We start from the raw sequence: 23,016 nt of genomic DNA on the forward strand, positions 1-23,016 counted from the left end.
CTGGAACAAAATATTTTGAGATGGGGGTCCGTGGCCAAATTCATATCAGTTTCGGGGGTCCTTGACATGAAAAAGTTTGAAAACCACTGATATAGAAACTGGGATTTTGGGATTTAGAAGACATTTTGCAGAATCGGAACCTCAGGCCCTCAATGGGTTAACCGGAGCGACTTCCAGGTGTGAGAACGGAGGCTATAGGTAAACATCAACTGTAGTCAATAAACAACCCAATAAATACTAGTCACAGGGCAGAGAGAACAACATAGTAGTTCCTCAAATAAACTAGAATACCAAGTTAACAATTAATCTAGCATAATGATGTCTAAGCAACATGCTATCTAAATGACATGCTGTACATTTGTGGTCATAAAAAAAAAAAATCGAATTAACAAAAAAACATAAGAACAAGTTGACCAAGATATATCTGTAATAATCAACTAGCATCTGTCCAACAAAAGTCTGCTGTGATTCCACAGTTTGTTAGCCAGGAGGCAGGCTATATAGGAGGTGAACAGTCCTTTTGCATGCGGTTGGGGGAAGCCTCGCCCCGGCTTCCCTTATTGGGCGGGCGCTCGGGCGGGGACTTCTTTCCTCTACAATAGAAGAGTTAGGACGTCACATTCTAATACAGCCCGAATACCCAATTTCCGCACCGGTCTCAGTGGCGCACCTCGCTAATCATTAGACTCTAAATCCATTACCACTGAGAGTCTGGGTTCGACTCCCGCTTAGGACAGTACTTTTTCACACAACCGCAGACTACTTTTTTTCGTCGATAAAGTATAGTTTTGGACCATGACGGAGGCGCGCCGACTCAGCAGACCTTGAGGCCGAGGAGTCGCGCCCGAGCGCCTCCAGGCGCGAGTGCCCGCGGCGACCAGCCGATGGTCTGCTAGTCGACTAAGCGCCGTCCGAGTTATGTACCGATAGGCACAGAATCGTAAATGATGTTGTGGGGACTGCGTTTGCCCCAACTGCCACTCAGTGCACTAACATAGCTCGCGTCGCCAGGCTCTCTCCCCACCCGGCCCCCGCCCTCTTGCCTTCAACCACACGCAAAAAGGCCGTTCGCATATAGGAGGTGTGGAGGGTTGTCCGGGGTGTTTTAGGGAAAGGAGAAGAGTCTAGGACAGGAGTGGGCAGCATATTTGTCCAGGGAGCCATACTGACTTCCATAAAGTGAGTGAAGGGCCACACGTTGGACTATTGGATTGAAACTTGAAACACATAGTGCTGGATTATGTTAAAACTGCATGCATTTAGTAGACATGATGACGGACTACTTTACAATAGGGCCAACTCTTAGTTTTTTAGTTTTAGTTTAGTTTAGTTTTTACAGGTTTACTGTATCACTCACATTATCAAACATATTGCATTATATGCGTTATAAATATGAACTCAAGGCTAAATGACATGCTGTACATTTGTGGTCTAGAAAAAATACATCGAATTAACAAAAAAACATAATAACAAGTTGACCAAGATATATCTGTAATAATCAACTAGCATCTGTCCAACAAAAGTCCACTGTGATTCCACTGTTTGTTAGCCAGGAGGCAGGCTATATAGGAGGTGAACAGTCCTTTTGCATGCGGTTGGGGGAAGCCTCGCCCCGGCTTCCCTTATTGGGCGGGCGCTCGGGCGGGGACTTCTTTCCTCTACAATAGAAGAGTTAGGACGTCACATTCTAATACAGCCCGAATACCCATTTTCAGCACCGGTCTCAGTGGCGCACCTCGCTAATCATTAGACTCTAAATCCATTACCACTGAGAGTCTGGGTTCGACTCCCGCTTAGGACAGTACTTTTTCACACAACCGCAGACTACTTTTTTTCGTCGATAAAGTATAGTTTTGGACCACGTCCGAGTTATGTACCGATAGGCACAGAATCGTAAATGTTGTTGTGGGGACTGCGTTTGCCCCAACTGCCACTCAGTGCACTTACATAGCTCGCGTCACCAGGCTCTCTCCCCACCCGGCCCCCGCCCTCTTGCCTTCAACCACACGCAAAAAGGCCGTTCGCATATAGGAGGTGTGGAGGGTTGTCCGGGGTGTTTTAGGGAAAGGAGAAGAGTCTAGGACAGGAGTGGGCAGCATATTTGTCTAGGGAGCCATACTGACTTCGATAAAGTGAGTGAAGGGCCACACGTTGGACTATTGGATTGAAACTTGAAACACATAGTGCTGGATTATGTTAAAGGAGAATTCCGGACAAATTAAGTGTTATCTTTCATGTCTCGTTACTCACCTAGCGACGTAAAAAGTGGCGTTCTTTTTTTCCATATATTCCCCTGTCGTCATTTTTTAAACACCCTCCGTTGTTATAATGGGAGCGCGAGGGTTAGTGAAGTTCGTCTATTATAACCGACGCAATGTTATTTTTTTCTCTACTACGATTCATTGTAGAGTCTCATGATAGTCAAACATGCGCTGAAAATTCCTGCGAGCCTGCCGTTAATGGCGAACGATTTAACACTGGTTGCTTGTTTCCAGAATCTGGCAACACGAGTTGCCAGGTTCTGGAAAGAAACAAGCATCCAGTGTTAAATCGTTCGCCATTAACACATCCACCGCCAAGGGCTAATCTCATAATGTACTCACCAGTGCCAAGGTTTTATTGTTGTTTTTTGTTTTTTTCAGGTCGCCATAGGCCCCGTTAAAATCCTTTAGATTGCCCGATACACTGTTTGTAAACAACGGGCACATGTCCTGGTGTCTACTCGTCGAGACCGCGTGTCAAACGGAGCCGCCATGTTTGAGTTCTGATCGTTTATGTTAACATGGGAAATGCGAGGATGAAAAACTACATGTCCTGTACAGCTTTTACAGGGCTTTTTGTGTACGACTTAGAATGAAGGCAGACGGGAAACAAAAAACGTGATCGCACTTCCGGTCCGATCGGGTGGTGTTACACTGAAAATGGTCCCCCTAGAAAATTAAAAAAAAAAAAAATTTCGAAAAAAAGGAAAAAGCACCACAGCCCGTAGGCTACGGGATTGGCGCTTAACCGTTGGATTTAACGGCCCGTAGAACTACGGGCCCGGCGGTAGATGTGTTAACGGCAGGCTCGCAGGAATTTTCAGCGCATGTTTGACTATCATGAGACTCTACAATGAATCGTAGTAGAGAAAAAAATAACATTGCGTCGGTTATAATAGACGAACTTCACTAACCCTCGCGCTCCCATTATAACAACGGAGGGTGTTTAAAAAATGACGACAGGGGAATATATGGAAAAAAAGAACGCCACTTTTTACGTCGCTAGGTGAGTAACGAGACATGAAAGATAACACTTAATTTGTCCGGAATTCTCCTTTAAAACTGCATGCATTTAGTAGACATGATGACGGACTACTTTACAATAGGGCCAACTCTTAGTTTTTTAGTTTTAGTTCAGTTTAGTTTTTACAGGTTTACTGTATCACTCACATTATCAAACATATTGCATTATATGCGTTATAAATATAACTCAAGGCAGATTGTTTCACTGTTACATTATAAACATTTTACATTTGTGTACATACGGATGGAATATGGAATGCAGGTATGTACTCAAATGGTACATACTAATAACTAATAATTAATTGGAGTTCCCTCAAAATCATTAACATAATGCTGCCTTTTAAGATTTTTTTTTGGGGGGGGGGTCATTTTGTTCTTCTTTGAGGCCTTTGGGAGGGCCGGGTTGACATGGTCAAAGGGCTCTCTGGCCGTATGTAGCTCATGTGTGGTCTAGGATGTGTGGAGGGTTGTCCAGGGTGTTTTAGGGAAGGCTTCGGACTGCATTCCTGTGTTACCTGATCTAAGTGAGCGGGGAGGGTTGTAAGGGTGGGATTCATGTCTTGAAGGTATGGGGTAGGGGGGGGGGGGGGCTGCCATGCCTTTGGTTGCTTTGTAACGTCAACACCAGTGTTTTGTACTTGGTGTGATAATACTTTGAACACTGCGGGTTTAACACTTTCTATGAATCCAATGTATTATAATCTGCTTATAACGCGATATAATTACAGTTTTACGCACTCATAAATATTCATCATGTTCTATAACAATAATCACCATGCATTATAAAGCATTTTATAATTATTTAAGATGTCAAGTATCATAGTTCCTCATAATTGCTGGAGACTCACAGACATTTGTTTTTGCAAGGATCATAGTGTATTGTAATTCTCAGAGTTGTAATACATTATGTAATTATATAATGCAGTATACTCACTGTTATAATGCATTATAAAGTGAATTATATATTATAATGCAGTATACTCACTGTTATAATGCATAATAAAGTGAATTATATATTATAATGCAGTATACTCACTGTTATAATGCATTATAAAGTGAATATAACTTAAGTGGTCAGTGAACTAATGGCATTACTGGTGGAATAGGCAGAAATGCTTTGTGTTGCATAGAGTTGTTATACAGCAATTATGTAGTATTATGATACTCATAAGTCCTTTTAAAATGCTTCATAGTGTGGTATAATTATCATTATGAAGCGTTGAGTACTTATTCGTGCTTATAACTGTAGTTATATAGTGTCATGAACAGATTATAATGCATTTCTACTTGACCGTATAAGTAATTATAAAGTCCTTTATAATGTGTTAGTATGGATATTTATGACTGCTTATAGCTATAATGATAGTGTTTTAAGTAGATAATCATGCATTATAAGTATGTTTATAATGCATTATGGACATAGAAAGTGTCAACAGTAATTTCACTGGAATCACTAATAATAATAATGCATAACATTTATATAGCGCTTTTCTAGATACTCAAAGTCGCTTTACAGTAAACAACCAAAATAAGAACACTTTGTTGGGGAAAAACTAGTTAAAAAGGTAAAGAAAAAGGTATTTGGATTAAGGAATGCAAGTCAGAATTTGGTCAGAATGTATTGAGAGGATAGCTCCTTGAGATGCAGCATCTCATTTTAGAGGGGGTCCTAGGGGTGTGCCGATATATCGTCCCGCGATATATCGCGATACGTTTTCGTGACGATATGTATCGTTTTGGGGGGAAAAAATATCGTTTTTATTTTTTTTAATTTTTTTTTTCAATAATAATAATCAGGCATGCAAACAGCCCGAGGTGAAAGGGTGACGACATGTTTATTTTTTTCGGGTCAGGTGTCACACTATTTGTCAGGTGTCACACTATTGCCCTATTTGGATTCAAAACGGCTATTGTAGCTGAAAAGCTACAAGTTTGCATGTCTGAATAATGCAAAAACAGAATTATTTGTTTGCACATTTGCTTTTTTTCTCCCCCATATATTTTCATAATAAAAAAGTGCGTATCGAAATCGTATCGCAGTTGTGAGCCCAATATCGTATCGTATCGTTTCGTGAAATGAGTGTATCGGCACACCCCTAGGTCCTATACACATAAGTAAAACATTGCATACAATACAAATACACAATACACAATACACATATGTACAGATACAGTTAGCTTGCTCACCGTCGCCCACCCACACCCCAGCCCTCAACTCATTTTAAACAAAGAAATGGAGAATACAGTTCTATGACCTGTATCAAAAGTCAGAAATAAACTTAAGTACAAGGCAAGCTATATTAAAAGCATGAACAGGTTGTTTCGAGATGTGAATACAAGGAAGTCCTTAAGCGACAGATCTGAGAGAAAGAGGGAGATTGTTCCAGTCAAATGGAGCTTTGCAGTGGAATGACCTGCGTCCAACTTCAGAAAATATTCCTTTGGGAACAGTAAAATAGGGATGTTGTGTATGTCTAAGTGGATATGGTGATGTGTATGGTTTTAGAGACTGTTGCAAATATGAAGGACAGTTAAAGTGAACAAATTTAAAAAGGAATAGGTACCAGTAAAGTTGCAGTGAGTCTGAAAAGGTGGGTTTTAAGTGTGGTTTTAAATGTGGCGAGGGTGGGGGGGGGGGGGGGGGGGGCAGCTTTGATGTGAGCTGGGAGTGAGTTCCATAGGGTTGGGGCGCTGTCAAAGCCCTGTCACCCCAGGTTGGTTTCTTTGTCTTGGGGACCAGGGTGTCCAGGAGGTTGGCATCACCTGACCTGAGGGAGCGGGACGGGACGGGGGCGTGGCGTTGGAGGAGTTCAGAGAGGTAGCGGGGAGCCTGGTTGTTAACCCATTAAGACCGGGAACCGAACGCATCTGTGTCATTTTAGATTTGAGCTATAATCAATATTTTTATACTTTGGCTATTCAAAAATAGCAGATCTACAAGCTCATAGGAGTCTGTAGGAGTAAAATAAAAAATAATGTTTTGCAAAAATCGGCCTCCTGGTGGCGCTATAACCCATGTGAAACACGTGCTTGTAGATCTGCTATTGAGAAAAAAAATCTTGAACATTCGTGCAGATCTTTGAATACATATATTGTTTTTGAAACAACATTTTTAACTCAAATCTTTGCTTCTGGGGAGGTCCCTGGAACCACACTTTTTCATGTCAAGGACCCCCCGAAATGATATGTTTTTGGCCGCCGACCCCCGTCTCAAAATATGTTGTTCCAGGGAAATATGTGTTCAAAGATTTGCACAACAAATGTTCAAGATTTTTTTTTTTAATAGCAGATCTACAAGCTTATAGCGCGGCATCTTGAAATCTATTATTTACTGATTGATGGAGGGTGAGTCAGATCATTAAAGGTATCATGACATTCATGTTTACACCACATTCAGAGTCTTTGTCCTGGTCCTTCAAACGTGTACAAAACGTTTTAACTGAAAATTCCACTCCAGTGATTCACTGTAGGTGTTTTTGTCTCACATTTCTAAAGCCTTTTCAACTGCAATGAAAAAAGAAATCTTTGCCTGCGGGTGTCGCTGGTGAGGGATTTTGCCTGTCAATCATCGCCTCTGCTCCGCCCCCCCCAAAGGAAAGGATAGGGGAGGGGCGAGGAGGAGAGTGGGCGGGATTAATCGACTGTGACCTCACTGCCGAAGGGCCAAGCTCAGATTACTTTTCAGCCTAATTATTCAGAAAACCCCAGACCACAGAAAATCCACTGAATGTTCAAAGTTCAGATTTTTTGGGGTGTAATTGAGGTCATAAAACCCCAAAAAAAACATTAAAAATAAAAAAAGTGAAAATGAATGTCATCGAACCTTTAACAATGTAAAATTGCAACGCCCCATAAATAATCTCTTATTTGTTTTGTTTTACCAGGGATCATGTACGTGCGAGACACGACGCGCGGAGGCCTGTGCTCCTACCCGGTGTTCAACAACGGCATCAACGGAGCCTTCTGCCGGACGGAGGCGGGCCAGGTGGCCGCCATCATCTTCCTCTTCGTCACCATGGTGGTCTACCTCATAGGAGCCATCGTGTGTCTGAAGCTCTGGAGGCACGAGTCCGCTCGCAAGTACCGGGAGAAGTACGGCCACGAGGTAGGAGGTCATTGTTTACTGCCAAGGGTTGATTTGATTTGATTTATTTGATTTATTTATTCGCACAATAATAAACATTAAAAAGGTAACATTATTAAAAACAATACAGAAACAAGTGCAGGTGAGAAAAATAAACCCATAAAGGGCTTATAAAGGGTTCTCACCTAAAAAATTATAAACAAGTAGTTAAACATAATAATCAAGTTAAAAACATAATAATCAAACATAAGACACGACGTGCAGGGGGGGGTGTGTGTGTGTGTGTGTGTGTGTGTGTGTGTGTGTGTGTGTGTGTGTGTGTGTGTGTGTGTGTGTGTGTGTGTGTGTGTGTGTGTGTGTGTGTGTGTGTGTGTGTGTGTGTGTGTGTGTGTGTGTGTGTGTGTGTGTGTGTGTGTGTGTGTGTGTGTGTGGGGGTGTGTGTGTCGATGCCTACACCCCTGCCCGACCACTTCGGTCTGCCACCTCGGGGCGACTGATTGCCTCGTCACTCAAGGGTCCTTCTGGCCGATCCACACGGTCACGACTCTTTTCTGTTCTGGCCCCACAGTGGTGGAATGGACTTCCCACTGATGTTAGGACAGCAGAGTCACTGCCCATATTTCGCCGCAGGCTGAAAACCCACCTCTTCAGGAAACACTACCCTTCCTCTCTGCCTGGCCTACTTGTTGTTAACTAGTTGTACAAACGCTTGTTTTCTATTGTTGTATTGTTTGTTTGTTTTAGCTCATGCTCATTTGATTTAGCTATTTTGTCTCATCTGTTTAAGGAAATAGGTAGCTGATATATTGCACTTTTACCTTAGCGCTAGGTATACTCTTGGTTGCTTGTTTTTGCAGAAAATGCACTAAAGACTTCTGGTGATTAGTAGTTTTCGTTCCCTACCGTTGAATACACTTATTGTAAGTCGCTTTGGATAAAAGCGTCTGCTAAATGACTGTAATGTAATGTAATGTAATGTTTTGTGTGTGCGTGCGTGCGTGCGTGCGTGCGTGCGTGCGTGCGTGCGTGCGTGCGTGCGTGCGTGCGTGCGTGCGTGCGTGCGTGCGTGCGTGCGTGCGTGCGTGCGTGCGTGCGCACGTGTCTGCACATGTGTGTCAGTGTGTGTGGTTGTGTATGCAGAAGCTACGTTATATGGTAGAAGCAAGTGAAGAGGCTTGATTCAACAAGGCTGGCCCTCAGTCTATGTTTAAAGTTACTGAGTGAAGATGAGGAGTTGGCAATAAGTATGTGTGTATTTCCAGAGTAAAGAACCTCTGTCTTAAGGTTCCCAAACCTTTCAGGCCGTCATATTTGAACTGGGGTTGAGGCATTACATTTAGTTTGACTCAATTGACTAAATTGACTCAATTGACTAAATATTGTGAAAATAGCCGAAATACAAGCTTGTGAGCTTGTAGATCGGCTATTTTCGCAATGTTTGCCTCTTTCTTATGTAATATTTGACAATTTGGCCAATTTGGTATCAAAAAGGTTTTAAAAGTCATTAAATTGTATCTTTATAAATGTAAAGATACCCTGTTTATACTGCATCTTTCACGCCTTCAAACAGAAGTAGATCTGAGTTGTTCATTCAGATCAGTAAGAGAGGTTATTGTTTGTGATGGACATCAGTGGAGAGAGGGATCAGAGAAAGGAGGGATGAGGGAGTGAATGGATGGAGGGATGGGGGAGACCCAAACTAGTGAAAATAGCAGATCTACAAGCTCACAACGCTTCACAATTCAACCCGTTGTGAGCTTGTAGATCTGCAAATTTTTTTACTACTACTTAATTTATTTATTTTTTCTAATTCATGGAATTTCTTAGATTTCTTAAAAAAAAAGTATTATTATTAATGAAATACTTTTTTTTAATTTATTTTTTCAGTAACAAAATTAAGAAAAAATGATTACTTTTTTTGGTTGCAGTAAACGAACAAAAAAGTGATATTTACCCGCGACCCATAACAATCGGTCCGCGACTCACAAGGGGTCACGCCCCAGTGTTTGGGAAACACAAAAGACAATGGGGGGAATGGGGGGGGGGGGGTGGAGGAATGCCAGAGATAAGGGAGGAGTTGTTATCAGGCTTTACTGATATGAGGTGAGCAGCAGGGGGGAGGAGATGTTGTTATCATTCCCTCCTCAGCATAACGTTGTTCCAACTCCTTTTCTTCACACTTTCCCAGATGCAGCAGTCTGCTGAGGCACATGCAGCACGCATCACAGTAAGTATTTAAATGTCAGAATAAAACCTAAGAAACCATTTAGTCCATTAAAACCGGGAAAGCATGTCATTTTAGATTTTAGCTATATATATATATAGCAGATATACAAGCTCATAGCGCGTCACTTCTTTTATTTGTAACATTTGTAACTCAAATCTTTGCTTCGGCGGGGGGTCCCTGGAACAAAATATTTTTAAATGGGGGTCGGCCAAACACATGCATCATTTTGGGGGTCCTTGACATGAAAAAGTTTGATAACCACTGATATGGAAACATCTGCTTTTTAGAAAACTGTTAGAAGACATTTGTAGAATCTGCCTCAGGTCTCAATGGGTTAAAATAGACATATAATACCACCAGTACATTTAGTTATTACCGCTGCCCAAGCTATAGATATTTTTACCCGTCAGTCTGTCTGTCTGTCTGTCTGTCTGTCTGTCTGCCTGTCTGCCTGTCTGCCTGTCTGCCTGTCTGCCTGTCTGCCTGTCTGCCTGTCTGCCTGTCTGCCTGTCTGCCTGTCTGTCTGTCTGTCTGTCTGTCTGTCTGTCTGTCTGTCTGTCTCTGTCTGTAACTAACATATCTTTCAAAGTAATGGCTGAATTACCATGAAGTTAGCTGTGCACATTCACCCCGTGACCTTTCCACTAGCACCACCAATAGGTCAAACTTTAAAATGAGCAAACTGGGGAGACTTGTAGGCCTCATTGTGTGATTCTGCACTCTACTGAGTGTGTTCTTGTAGATTACATTCTCAGGTACATTTCGTCTGTCGGGTGGAAACTTCATATTAGATATACCAGTCCACGTAAGAGCAGTGAACAAGGAAAAACTGCATTCATGTATTATGCTCCACACAAATGGAACAAACTTCAGGACTCTCTGAAACTGGTGCGATTGGTCTCAATAGTGACATTCAGGGTGCTTCTTGAGGACTCACTACATAGAGACATTCAGGGTGCTTCTTGAGGACACACTACATAGTGACATTCAGGGTGCTTCTTGAGGACACACTACATAGTGACATTCAGGGTGTTTCTTGAGGACACACTACATAGTGACATTCAGGGTGTTTCTTGAGGACACACTACATAGTGACATTCAGGGTGTTTCTTGAGGACACACTACATAGTGACATTCAGGGTGCTTCTTGAGGACTCACTACATAGTGACTGCACCTGTTTCATGTAACACTGTTTACTGTTTTATTTGTCCTCACTGTATTGTCTGATTCACCGCCTTTTGCGATTATTTTAATGTTGTTTTATGCTTCTGCTTTTCTTTTTTGCTTTATTGTTAAATTAGTTGTGACATCGTAATGTGATTCAAATGTTTGTTATCAGGGCGTCCTTGAAAAAGAGAGCTTTTGCTCTCAATGGGTTTCCCTGAATAAATAAAGGAAAAAGAAAGAAAAGAAAGAAAAGAGATATGTCCAAAACTGTTACTTTTCAGAAAGCATCAGAAGTAGCAGATCTACAAGCTCGAAACGCGTAGCTTCGCAGCGTTTCGAGCTTGTAGATCTGCTACTTTTGATGCTTTTGTGTGACTCTGTAGTGTGATCAAGTAGGACGTTAATCGACAAAAAAAACACAAAAAGTCAGAACATGTAGATAAGAGGCTTCTTTCTGCCCGACAACAACAATATGTACATTATATGTATCCTGGTAAATCTTTCTCTGTTGTGTGTGCGTGTGCGTGTGTGCGTGTGTGTGTGTGTGTGTGTGTGTGTGTGTGTGTAGGCAGCTCCAGCTCCTATTTACAAAGGCCCAGAGCCTGTCCAGGGGTCCAAGGTGGATCATGTCCCGCCACCGGCCCTCCACCTCCACAAGGCAGCCCAGGCCAAGGTCCTGCAGGGAGCCATACCTTCAGGACACATCCCCAAACCTGTGGTCATGCCTGACTACATCGCGTGAGTCATCCTCACCACAACAACACACACACAGTCACACACACACAGTCACACACACCAATTAAATGAGTCATGCGCTAAAAATAGATTTGTTCAGTCAAGGTTAAGTGCAAAATGATTTAACACACATTGTAAGTTATTAACCCATTAAGACCTGAGGCCGCGTCTAAAAAAAATCAAAATCCTAAAAGAAATCGGAAAAAAAAACAAAAACAAAAAACACGATTTTTCAAAAATAGCAGATCTACAAGCTCGTAGCGCGGCACTCGGTGCCGCGCTATGAGCTTGTATATCTGCTATTTTTGAATAGCCAAAGAAATCTAAAGTGACACAGATGCGTTCTAGGTCTAAATGGGTTAAGGAGGTACTAAACACTGCACTGTGTAAACACATCTTATGTTCCTCCACACACTTGCAAATCTGGCCTCTACTCTACCATCATTATACCTACTAGACCATACCCGTGGGGGGATGTGAGCACCCAACGTGTGCAGTTTGGCTTATGCGCTGTGAACAGACAGTTTATCAGGGATGGAAAGTGAGTTTGTACTCTGTAGTGTGTACACACACACACGCACATCCCGTTGCCGCGCCGTGGAGGCACAGAACGCACACAAACACCCGCGCATATACAGATGTAACAGCTGGAGCCGTCCCCCGTCGCCAACACACTCACACACTCACACACTCACACACTCACACACACACACACACTCACACTCACACTCACACTCACACTCACACTCACACACGCACACACACACACACCACGGTACATCCTCATGCGGCCAGAGCCGTCCCCTGTCGCGAACACACACACACGGCCGTCGCGCGAACACAAATAATGTACATTCTGACACGTGCATGCGCACGTGCGTGTCCGCGCATACACGGCCGCGGACCCGAGTTGTGGTGCGATCTACCCCACACACACACACACACACACACACACACACACACACACACACACACACACACACCACAGAGCCGCGACGCAGACGGCAAGTGTAGCAGAATGGGTGTGTGTGGATTGGATGCGACGCTTGCGCAGTTTGATCTCCCGTTGTTTTAAAAAAAGCTAATAAACAGCTGAGATTTGATGAAATTGAGAAACGGGCTTCGCAGTTGCGTTCAGATCGTAATGGTCAATGGCCGTGTGCAAATTCAGACAGCGGCTTCGAATGCTATCAATTCATTGAATGGGAGATTATCACGTTTTATCAGACCTTTGAATGGGCGAGTAGGCGCGATTTAGACCTACCCGCGATTTGTCAGACCATTCATGGGGCGTAATCAGGAGCTACTGACCTACTTGGAGGCGGAGCAGTCCCCACAACAATATTTACGATTCTGTGCCTATCGGTATATAACTCGAACGGCACTGAGTAGGCACAGGCGAACGTCACACCGTTCAGGACGGCAACTCGGTCGCTTTAGCTCCCTCGGTGGTCCTTCACGGGGTGACAGTTCGCCTGTGACTGCGCGCCTCCGTCATGGTCCGAAACCAAAACCAAAACCGAAACTGAACTATTTAAGTCATCTCCGTTGGTAGGTCAGTATGTCTTGATAACACCCAATGAATGGTCTGATAAATCGCGGGTAGGTCAGTATGTCGCCTATTTCGCCCATTCAATGGTCTAATAAGAGGTGATAATGTCCCATTCAATGCATTGATATCATCCGAATCGGGTGATTCAGATCAATAGCTCCAGCCACTGAGGAGAACCGGGCACACATTTTTGCTCTCATTTTTTTCCTCTCACCACGGTCGGTTGGTCGAACACAGAGGTTTGTCAAATTATAGGAGGATCAGCCACCAGCAGAGGGAGAAGATTCTCCCAATCACACTTCCTGTACTTTTATCTGCATATCTTACTGTAAACAAGCAATACTATTTGCACTTTTTGACACAGAACGCATCTGTGTCATTTTAAGAAATTTAAAAAAAATAGCAGATATACAAGCTTGCAGATCTGCTATTTGTTGAAAAATCGTAGAAAATGTGTGCAAATCTTTTAACCCATTAAAGGAGTAGTTCACCCAAAAAAGTACGTATTTTCTATCAATTACACACCCCATGAAGCCTTGAATTCATGGATTTATTTTTGTTTTTGTGGCATTCCTAAGACAATAATTTGATGACTGTGTGTGTGTATCCGGTAGGAGACACAAATAATCTACTTTGTGTCTCCTACCGGATACCTTAGCCGGTAGGAGACGGGAATCAAATTATTGGCTTAGGAATGCCACAAAAACAAAAATGAATCCATGAATTCAAGGCTTCATGGGGTGTGCAATTTATAGAAAATAAGTATTTTTTTGGGGTGAACTACTCCTTTAAGACCTGAGGCCATTCTTAAAAATGTTTTCTAAATCCTAAAAAAAAAAAGTTTTAATATTTTTCAAAAATAGCAGATCAACAAGCTCATAGCGCGGCACTCGGTGCCGCGCTATGAGCTTGTAGATCTGCTATTTTTGAATAGCCAAAGAAATCTAAAGTGACACAGATGCGTAATATATATACTGTATATTCAAAGATTTGCGCGCACTCGCTATGAGGTTGTATATCTGCAATTTTTGAATAGCCAAAGAATGGCTGTTTAGAAGGAGGGTAGGGGAGTCACACGTTTCGATTGGCTGTTGGTGGTGGTGGTGGGGCGTTTCCACGTTTTTGTAACTTTCATTCCTCCGCCTTCCTGCAGTAAATACCCGACCGTCCGGTCGGACGACGAACGGGACCAGTACCGCGCCGTGTTCAACGACCAGTACGCCGAGTACAAGGAGATCCACTCGGACGTCCAGGCCACGCTCAAGAGGTTCGAGGAGATGGACGCCCTGATGCACAGCCTGCCCCAGCATCCTCACAACCAGATGGTGATTGGTCCTCCTGTTCTCTTCTACCCTGACCTCTCTGACCCTTATATATATGTATGTGGGGTTCGGGGGACCCCAAGGGGTCCTTGAGGGGGGTAGTACCAGGGGGTCGGTCCCCAGCTAAATTAAATGAATACAGCGTCACAATCATTTTAACACATTGAGTGCCAGGTTTTTTTTAAAACAGGGTACAGTCAGTGCCTGGATTTTTAACAATTTTTGAACCTTTTTCAAGTAGTCACAAAATATTTTCAGTGATCACCGTCCTCACGGTGATCCCCTCATTACACACATAGAGGTCTCGTACAATCGGGGGATTTTTTTTTAAACATTCGGTAATCCGTTCCATAGTTGCAGCCAGTTGAAAATAGTCAAAAATAGTCAAAAATACATAGTAAAAAGAAAAAGTACACAGGAGCCGAGATACAGGCTTTTGAAGTCATAAGTTAACCAGGAAGAGGATTGGAGTCTAAATCTTCGAAAAATGATATCTCCTGGTGCTGTGAAGGGGGGAAAAAAAGAAATTGGGAAAAAAAAAAAAGAAAAAAAAATCTCCTCGTTTGGATTATGAAAAACGGTCCGGACCGTTTTTGGCACTCAATGTGTTAACCACTTTAACCATTATTGTATACTTTGGCTATTCAAAAATAGCGGATATACAAGCTCATAGCGCGGCACCGAGTGCCGCGCTATGAGCTTGTAGATCTGCTATTTTTTTTAAATCGTGAAACTCTGTGCAAATCTTATATATATTTTTTAAGGCGAACATTTGTAACTCAAATCTTTGCTTCTGGGGGTCCCTGGAACAAAACATTTTGAGATGGGGGTCTGAGACCAAATACATATCATTTTGGGGGTCCTTTTAGAGTTTGAGAACCACTGTTTTAGACCTCATATTTGATTCAGCCCTCTACTGAGTGTGTGCTTGTAGATCGATGGTTCCCAAACCTTTTAGCTTGAGAGCCACAAGAGAAATTACATTAGAAATTGCCCTCATTGCAGACAGTCAGTTTAACCACTGTTAACAACTGTACGTGGACCGTTTTGTTTTCTTCCCGTCTACACCAAGCTCACGAGCTTGTAGGTCTGCTATTATGGGCTAATTAATGTTCCAGCAGAATATGGATGCTAGGGTTGATATGGTTAAGCCCTATACTTAATCGTGTGACAAATAGCAAAAACAAAAAATGCAGATCTACAAGCTTTTGTTATTAAACCTTTAGAAAATGTGTTCTTGACTCTAAATACAAAGTACATAGAAAGTCTAGTCATTATGAGGAAGTAACAAGTACAGGCGTTTGCATTGTGCAGCATGGGGAAAGAGATATCAGATAGCCTACAGCAGTGTTTATCAACCTTTTTTGTGCCAAGGCACACCTGGCATAGCCAAAAGATCCCAGGGCACACCTAGATATACGGTGTATATATATATATATATATATATATATATATATATAATTATATATCAGTAAAACTAATAATATGGCTAACCGTAAACTTATTTCTAACCTTATCCTCAGTAAAACAAACACAGGAATACAAGAACCGCTGGAAAAGAAATGGGGGCGAGCGTGTTTTGGGACGAGTTTTCCGGTTATATATCGACGCCCCTGCTGGAAAGCATCCCAGCCCAAACATTCACGTAACTAATAATTGGGCCGCGCGACCCGGAAATGACCGTAATAATCCTGAAACGGGAGCGAAAATATATAAAAAATAAAACCTTCTTAAAACGGCGCGGAACACCGTAGCAGTACTCCCGGCACAAAAATGGGCCGTTTGCCAGGGTTGATAAACACTGGCCTACAGTAATGGCACTTTATACTGTAGGCTAATTGGTGCTCTGCTGACACACATTTTCATTTTATTTGATAGTCTTTATTTTGAACTTGCAGGTAAAAATAAAACAAGAACCAATAACAATGAAAGACACAATATAAAAGATAAATACAATTAAGTGAACAAAACGGATAAAATGCGATCATTGATCATCCCCCACATGTTCACAAAGGAAGAAGCAAGAACGTATGATGAGTGGATGACTCAGAAGCTGTTTTTCATAAGGCTCTATAGCAGGGGTCTTCAACAGGGGGTCCGGGACCCCTAGGGGGTCCTCAGTGTTACTACAGGGGGTCCGCCAAATCTTTGTGTGATATGATTTTTTATTTTTTTTTACCTTAACCACTTGAATCCTATACCATCCCTTTTCTGAGGAGAACTTTAGCCAAAAATAGCAGATCTACAAGCTCACGTAGATCGGCTATTTTTTGGCAAAGAGGTATAGGAGTAGTGGGGGAAAAAAGAGCAGACCAAGTAAACAAAAAAAGTTGAATCTGAAACGCAATTTTATACGATATAGAGGGGGTCCCTGCTTCGTCTCTCTCTCAGCTAGGGGGTCCTTGGCCTGAAAACGTTGAAGACCCCTGCCCTATAGTGTCTTCTATGACCATTGTGAGGTCGTTCCCCTCCAGTTATGTGAAGGGTTCTGCAGTGGACCTGGAACCACCAGGTCCAGTAGGAACCACAGTGTGCGGCGCTCCCCAAAACAATTGTCTTGGGAATTACACACTCAGGACAAAAGACAGACCATGTGCTCATGAATGTAGTTCCCCCACCCACTCATATTTGGTTGTTTACCTCATTTCCCCTTTGTCCCCCGAACTTCCTGGTTCCTGCTGCATTTCCCCTCCACCCAGCCTCAACTTCCTGCTTTGTGTGCAGCTAGACGGTGCTTCATCCCTTTAGATGACCAACATGTATTCTATAAATTAACCACATGAACCCTGGTGTGTGGTGGCATGTCATTATAGACCAACATTTGCAACACTTTTCAAAATTTTCCTAAATCTTTCGAAAATAGCAGATCTACAAGCTCACAAGCTTGTGGATCTGCTATATCCGGTGTGTGCCATGGCTTCCATAGAAGACGAGACTTGCCGGCTTCTATGGAATCCAAATGACTGAAATCGGTCGTGGCGACGGGTTGTGAGCTTGTGTTAAAATGAGGCTTAACGTGACCTAAGTTTTAAGTCTTTATTTTTGTTGTTTTAGGAGTTTGATCGCATCAACAGAATACTTCAGGAGTTCCAGCGGAAGAAGTCGGTGAGTTGTTTCCCTCGCCTGTCTCTCTCCATCTGTCGTTCATAGCAGTGGCTGTTTGCTGGGCTTCATACTGTCTGGTTATCATCTGTCCTTTTAGAAATGGCCATGGAATATTGATCGTTTTGTGATATAAGGTTGTGACACCCGAGCAAAATGTCATCACATCAGAAGATGTGCGTTTGTCTCTGCATGTATTACTAAGTATTATGTTCTAATTAACCACTTAGATCCTCTACACTTAGTATAGATGGTGCCTGAGTTGCACTGTACTTGGTGCGTTCTTTTCCCCTCTACACACAGAACGTCTTTGTCAAAAACAGCCGATCTACAAGCTCAAAACACTTCCATGCTGCGACATGTTTTGAGTTTGTAGATCGGTAATTTTTGGTGAAAAGAATTGCAGAGAATAGGGAATCTGGGGTTCAAGTGGTTAAGAAATATACAGTATATATCAGTGTATATCAACCCTGGCAAACGTCCCAATTTTGGGCCGGGGCTACTGCTGAGGTGTGCCGCGCCGTTTGAAGAAGGTTTGAAAAAATATATATTAATATATTTTTTTACAATAATAATAATCAGGCAATCATGCAAACAACCCCGAGGTGAAAAGGGTGACAACATGCTGTTTTTTGGTGTCACACTATTGCCCTATTTGGATTCAAAACGGCTAGTGGAAGCTCAAAAGCTACAAGTTTGCATGTCTGAATAATGCAACAACAGAAATATTTGTTTGCATTTGCTTTTTTTCTCCCCCATATATTTTCATAATAAAAAAGTGCGTATCGTATCGAAGTTGTGTGCCCAATATCGTATCGTATCGTTTCATGAAATTAGTGTATCGGCACACCCCTAGTGTGTGTGTCTATATATATATACATATAATTATATATATATATATATACCGTATATCTAGGTGTGCCCTGGTATTTTTTGGCTATGCCAGGTGTGCCTTGGCACAAAAAAGGTTGATAAACACTGGTATATATAATAAAGTAAATATATTATGCATTAGTGGAAGCAATGTGTTCATCTGTTACTTACTGTAGATACCAGCCAGTTATTAGTGAGGCAGTTAGATGCTGTACCTATTAACAGAAGAAGGTTAGTAGATTGATTGATTGATTGATTTGTTTAATACTTTATTAACAGTTTGCAAAAGCTACAGAGGTAGAGTTATACAATAATGCTAAACGGATAACACGAAAAGGGGCTTTTTCCATTGTGGTCCTGTGTATTAAATTCATCAAGACCTATAAAGGCATACAATACTATACAATAAATCATCAATACTAGACATCAGTGGGGGGGGTGGTCATTTCTTTTGGCAAGCTAGAAGACTTGTCTAGGTCCAGTTGTAAATAACAGACAGGTGTTCTTTAATGGAGGTTTTGAAGGAGGGTTATGGGGGAGTCACACTTTGCGATGTCTGGTGGTATAGACGAATCCACAGACGCGTTGCCTGTAGCTGCCTGTAGGCGGCCATTGCTGCGGTGTCGCGTCCGCGGAGCGTTGACACCGCAGCAATGGCTGCGCCCAGGGCAGCGCTCCGTGGATTCGTGTATAGTAGGACATTCCACATTTTGGTGGCATAACAGTAGAATGAATTCATCCCCATGTTTGTGCTGAATCTGCATGGGGGGAAAGATCTGCTTCTATTACATTTGAATGATAATGAAATATCTGGTTAGTCTGGTCAGTCTTAACTCTCTCAGTGCCAGACCCCGAGTTATCCCGAGTTTTAGGGTTATACCCTCAGTGCCAGAACGAGAAATCCCGAGTTTAAAAAAGTGGAAAAAAGTGTTCAGAACCCAAGATATCATTATCTGAAGATTTGCAGCTCCATCCACTCTTTGTTTAACCTATAACTGAAAAAGGCTGTATCTCGCTTCCTAAGCACTTTTTTTTTACTTTGAAAAAAAAAAAAAAAAGTTGGCACAGTTCGCAACAATTTTTTTTTTCATTGGCACTGAGAGAGTTAATAGGAAATGTGTGCAATGCTGCTTCTAAGCTGTGCGTGTCTGTGGCGTGTGGCTTCGTCTCATGCATAACTAACATTACTGTGGACATCATGAAATACTGTTTCATTTTTCTGGGCGAGGGAAGCTGTGGGGAAATGCTTTAGTATCTGTGTTGGAATAGGCTTTATTTGAGGTTGCACGTGACACACACACACACACACACACACACACACACACACACACACACACACACACACACACACACACACACACACAGACACACAGACACACAGACACCAAAACAAACCGATTACTGGAAAACTGAAGATTTTCCACTGAAGGAAATCAGATTGTGTTTTGTCCTCAGTATGGTTTATCATGTATTTGGCACATGATGGCAGCTTGCCACAGTATTAGGCTTGGGATCCTTTAGGATTTGAACAATTCCCTCTTTAACGGACAGATTCCTTAACGGTTCCCTTTAGCGATTCCTATAGGGGGGTCCCAATGGACCCTTTACAGGTCTGTAACTCTGAGAGTGTTCAAATGGAACCGAATGGACCGTTGATGGTCCTTGAAATAAAAAAAAACGTCGGTATTGTAATTGTATTGTAATAGCAGACGTGAAGTCTACAAACCAGCTCTGACAGGCTGATTAAACCGGTTCCCGGAAATGGTTCCAAATGTGATCATGGAACCGATTCTGGTTCCTCCGGTTCCTCCCTTCCTTCCTACACAGTATCACACCTCAACATCTTCAGAGGAACACTGATCTGACCCCAGTGTTGATGTTGACGGCACATCTTGATAGTCTTTTGAATAATATAGTCATATTTTAGTCACCTGAAATGTTTTACTTTTATTATTTTAGTTTTAGTTGACTAAAATATCATATTTCTGGAGGCCCGTGATGGCATCGAAATGGCTGATTTTCACTTGGCTGCATGCCAAACATAGCTGATCTACAAGCTGCGACGTGTTGTGAGCTTGTAGATCAGCTATTTTCGGTCTGTGACAACCGCACGCACCCATGATGACTTGTCTTAGTTCTACTGGATCTCTTCTCCACAAAGTCCCTCCCAAACCTTTTAGTCTAGTTTTTATCTTTTGATGAAATTGTCAGTATATTTAGTCATAGTTTTAGTCAATATATTTAGTCTAGTTTTAGTCATCATAGCTTAGTTTTTATTTAGTTTTCCTCAGTGAAAAAAGGTCATCGACAGACATTTTTTGTCATAGTTTTAGCCGACGAAATCAACACTGATGCTCTTCCCTCTGCTCTCTGTCTTCCAGGATCCTACGTTCCTGGAGAAGAAGGAACGGTGTGAGTACCTGAAGAACAAACTGTCTCACATCAAACAGAGGATCCATGAATACGACAAGGTGATGGAATGGAACGACGGCTACGACTAAAACCCACCGGTTTCTCTCTTTAATGTCAAAGTCCACCCAGAACTCTGTGGAGTGTACAAATGGAACCAAAATGGGACCCGGAAGGAAGGGTCCGTTTTGGTTCCATTTGTACACTCTAGTCTACAGAGTTACAAACCCTGCAAAGGGACCATTTGGAACGGCCCTGAAGGAACCCTGAGGTGGTCCCTGGACCCCACTTTGAGAACCACTGACTGGGCTAAACTATTTTTGTTAGATCACTGGAAGAACAAAAACACTTAAGTGGACCAACTTCTTCTGGCCGATGAAACCCACTGCAGATCATCATCATCATCATCATCATCATCATCATAACATAATGGGAATGAAAGGATTGGACTTCTATAGAAGGATAACTATACTCACATCAACCGTTAGACCATGATTAGTTTAATGATTAGAATAGAACCTGCACACCAAGCTACACTTTTAGATGTATTTATTCATCAAAAGGGTAGACCTTCATTAATCCCCACGGGGGGGGGGGGGGGGGTGGTTTAGTTTCAGCTTCAACCAGTTTGTGTCCGGATAATCTGGGAATCCATCGGCAAAAAAAATACGGTTTTCCTTTGAATTTGCCTCTGGGGCCGGGGCACCGTCCACCGTGTAGAGACCGGATGTCGGCCGCTCACTCTCCTTCAGCGCTCCACTTCCGTTGGTGCGTCTTTGTTTTCATTCCTACTAACAACAAACTCTACACGTTGTAAGTTGTAACGGGAGTTGCCAACAGTCTTCAGAGATTAGTGTCCGGGTAGCTCAGTCGGTAGAGCTCTCGCCTTTTGTCTTCGGTTCGATAACGGGCACCGCCGGCTAAGCGTATTAGTGAGTAGCAGGGCTTGGGTGTGACAAGTCGTGCGGTATAAGTACTGGGAGCTGACGATGGGTGTGGCGCTCCATCTCAGCGCTCCATCTCCCAGGGGTCTATTAGCGCATCGTAACGAGGACAGACGCCCGCGTTCTCGGCTGATACCAATAATAAGCCTCTCCGACCTACTTAATTTCTTACTTACTTTTCACCCAGCTGATGGCTGCTCAGATGGTCATGATGATGAGTGCTCGGGGGGGGCTGTTAGCGGTGTCTTGCTCGGGGGGGCTGTGTTCATACCCCCTTTTTCTCCCCAATTTAGTCGTTATGCCAATTAATTCCTCCCCACACACATGTCTGTGTTGTCACTGCTGTCGTGACAAATATCACCTCCCTGCCCGGCAGTGGTGGAAAAAGTACTCAAATTCTTTACTTAAGTAAAAGTACCAATACTGCAATATAAAAATACTCTGTTACAAGTAAAAATCCAAAATTAAAAATGTACTTGAGTAAAAGTACAAAAGTATTGGCGTCAAAATGTACTTAAAGTACCAAAAGTAAAAGTACAAAATATTTGAAAATAGCCGATCTACAAGCTCACAACGCGTCGCGCTGCGACGCGTTGTGAGCTTGTAGATCTGCTATTTTCAAATAGCCTAGGTATAAAATAGGGCTAAAGTGGTTAATGTATGTTTCATAATATCATAATTTACATCTGAAAAGTAACTAGTAACTAAAGTTTTCAAATAATTGTAGTGGAGTAAAAGTACAATATTTGCCTCTGAGATGTAGTGGAGTAGAAGTAAAAGTATTGGAAATTGGAAATACTCAAGTAAAGTACAAATACCTCAAAATTATACTTAAGTACAGTACTTAAGTAAATGTACTTAGTTACTTTCCACCACTGCTGCCCGGCTTCCCTCCGCCGAACACGGGCCGATTGTGTTCGCATCCATTCAATGAACAACAAATTAATATAAATTCTTCACACTACTACAACATTACACCATCACAATATCCTTAGCCATTCCAAATGTATATCATAACCCCCCTCTGCCATTCTGACTTGGTCCAGCCCATTTACACTGGCCACAGAACCACTTGGTACATGTTAAGCTTTCAACAATCACTTACATTACCCATAATGCAGATCTCTGTTCTCTATCGCACTCATACATATTACACATTGCACTTGCCCCTCATGATTATCAGTCAATAAATACTTACAATCATAATGAATTAATTGTGCAAAATACAACAGTGTAAATTGCTACAAAGTGCCAAACATCAGTAACACTGTTACATGGTCGCACACTGAAAATAGCAGATCTACAAGCCTCACAAC

The 23,016-nt window shown here is 42.4% G+C and overlaps 1 protein-coding gene across 4 annotated transcripts in view; it reads left to right on the forward strand.

Annotated features, from left to right (window-relative positions):
• marveld2a (MARVEL domain containing 2a) overlaps positions 1-22,189 on the forward strand; it is a 33,430-nt gene extending 11,241 nt beyond the window's left edge. For all 4 annotated transcript variants that reach the window (XM_080418942.1, XM_080418941.1, XM_080418940.1 and 1 more), the window contains exons 6-11: positions 7,169-7,389; positions 9,557-9,595; positions 11,332-11,501; positions 14,204-14,375; positions 17,427-17,477; positions 20,729-22,189. In XM_080418942.1, coding sequence (XP_080275068.1) covers positions 7,169-7,389; positions 9,557-9,595; positions 11,332-11,501; positions 14,204-14,375; positions 17,427-17,477; positions 20,729-20,848 — 773 coding nt within the window. In that variant the 3' untranslated portion in view covers positions 20,849-22,189. The remainder of the gene's footprint in view (positions 1-7,168; positions 7,390-9,556; positions 9,596-11,331; positions 11,502-14,203; positions 14,376-17,426; positions 17,478-20,728) is intronic.
• The last annotated feature ends 827 nt before the right edge of the window (positions 22,190-23,016 follow it).

Source organism: Gymnoscopelus braueri (assembly GCF_963280865.1).
Source record: "Gymnoscopelus braueri genome assembly, chromosome: 22".
Classification (NCBI taxonomy): Eukaryota; Metazoa; Chordata; class Actinopteri; order Myctophiformes; family Myctophidae; genus Gymnoscopelus; species Gymnoscopelus braueri.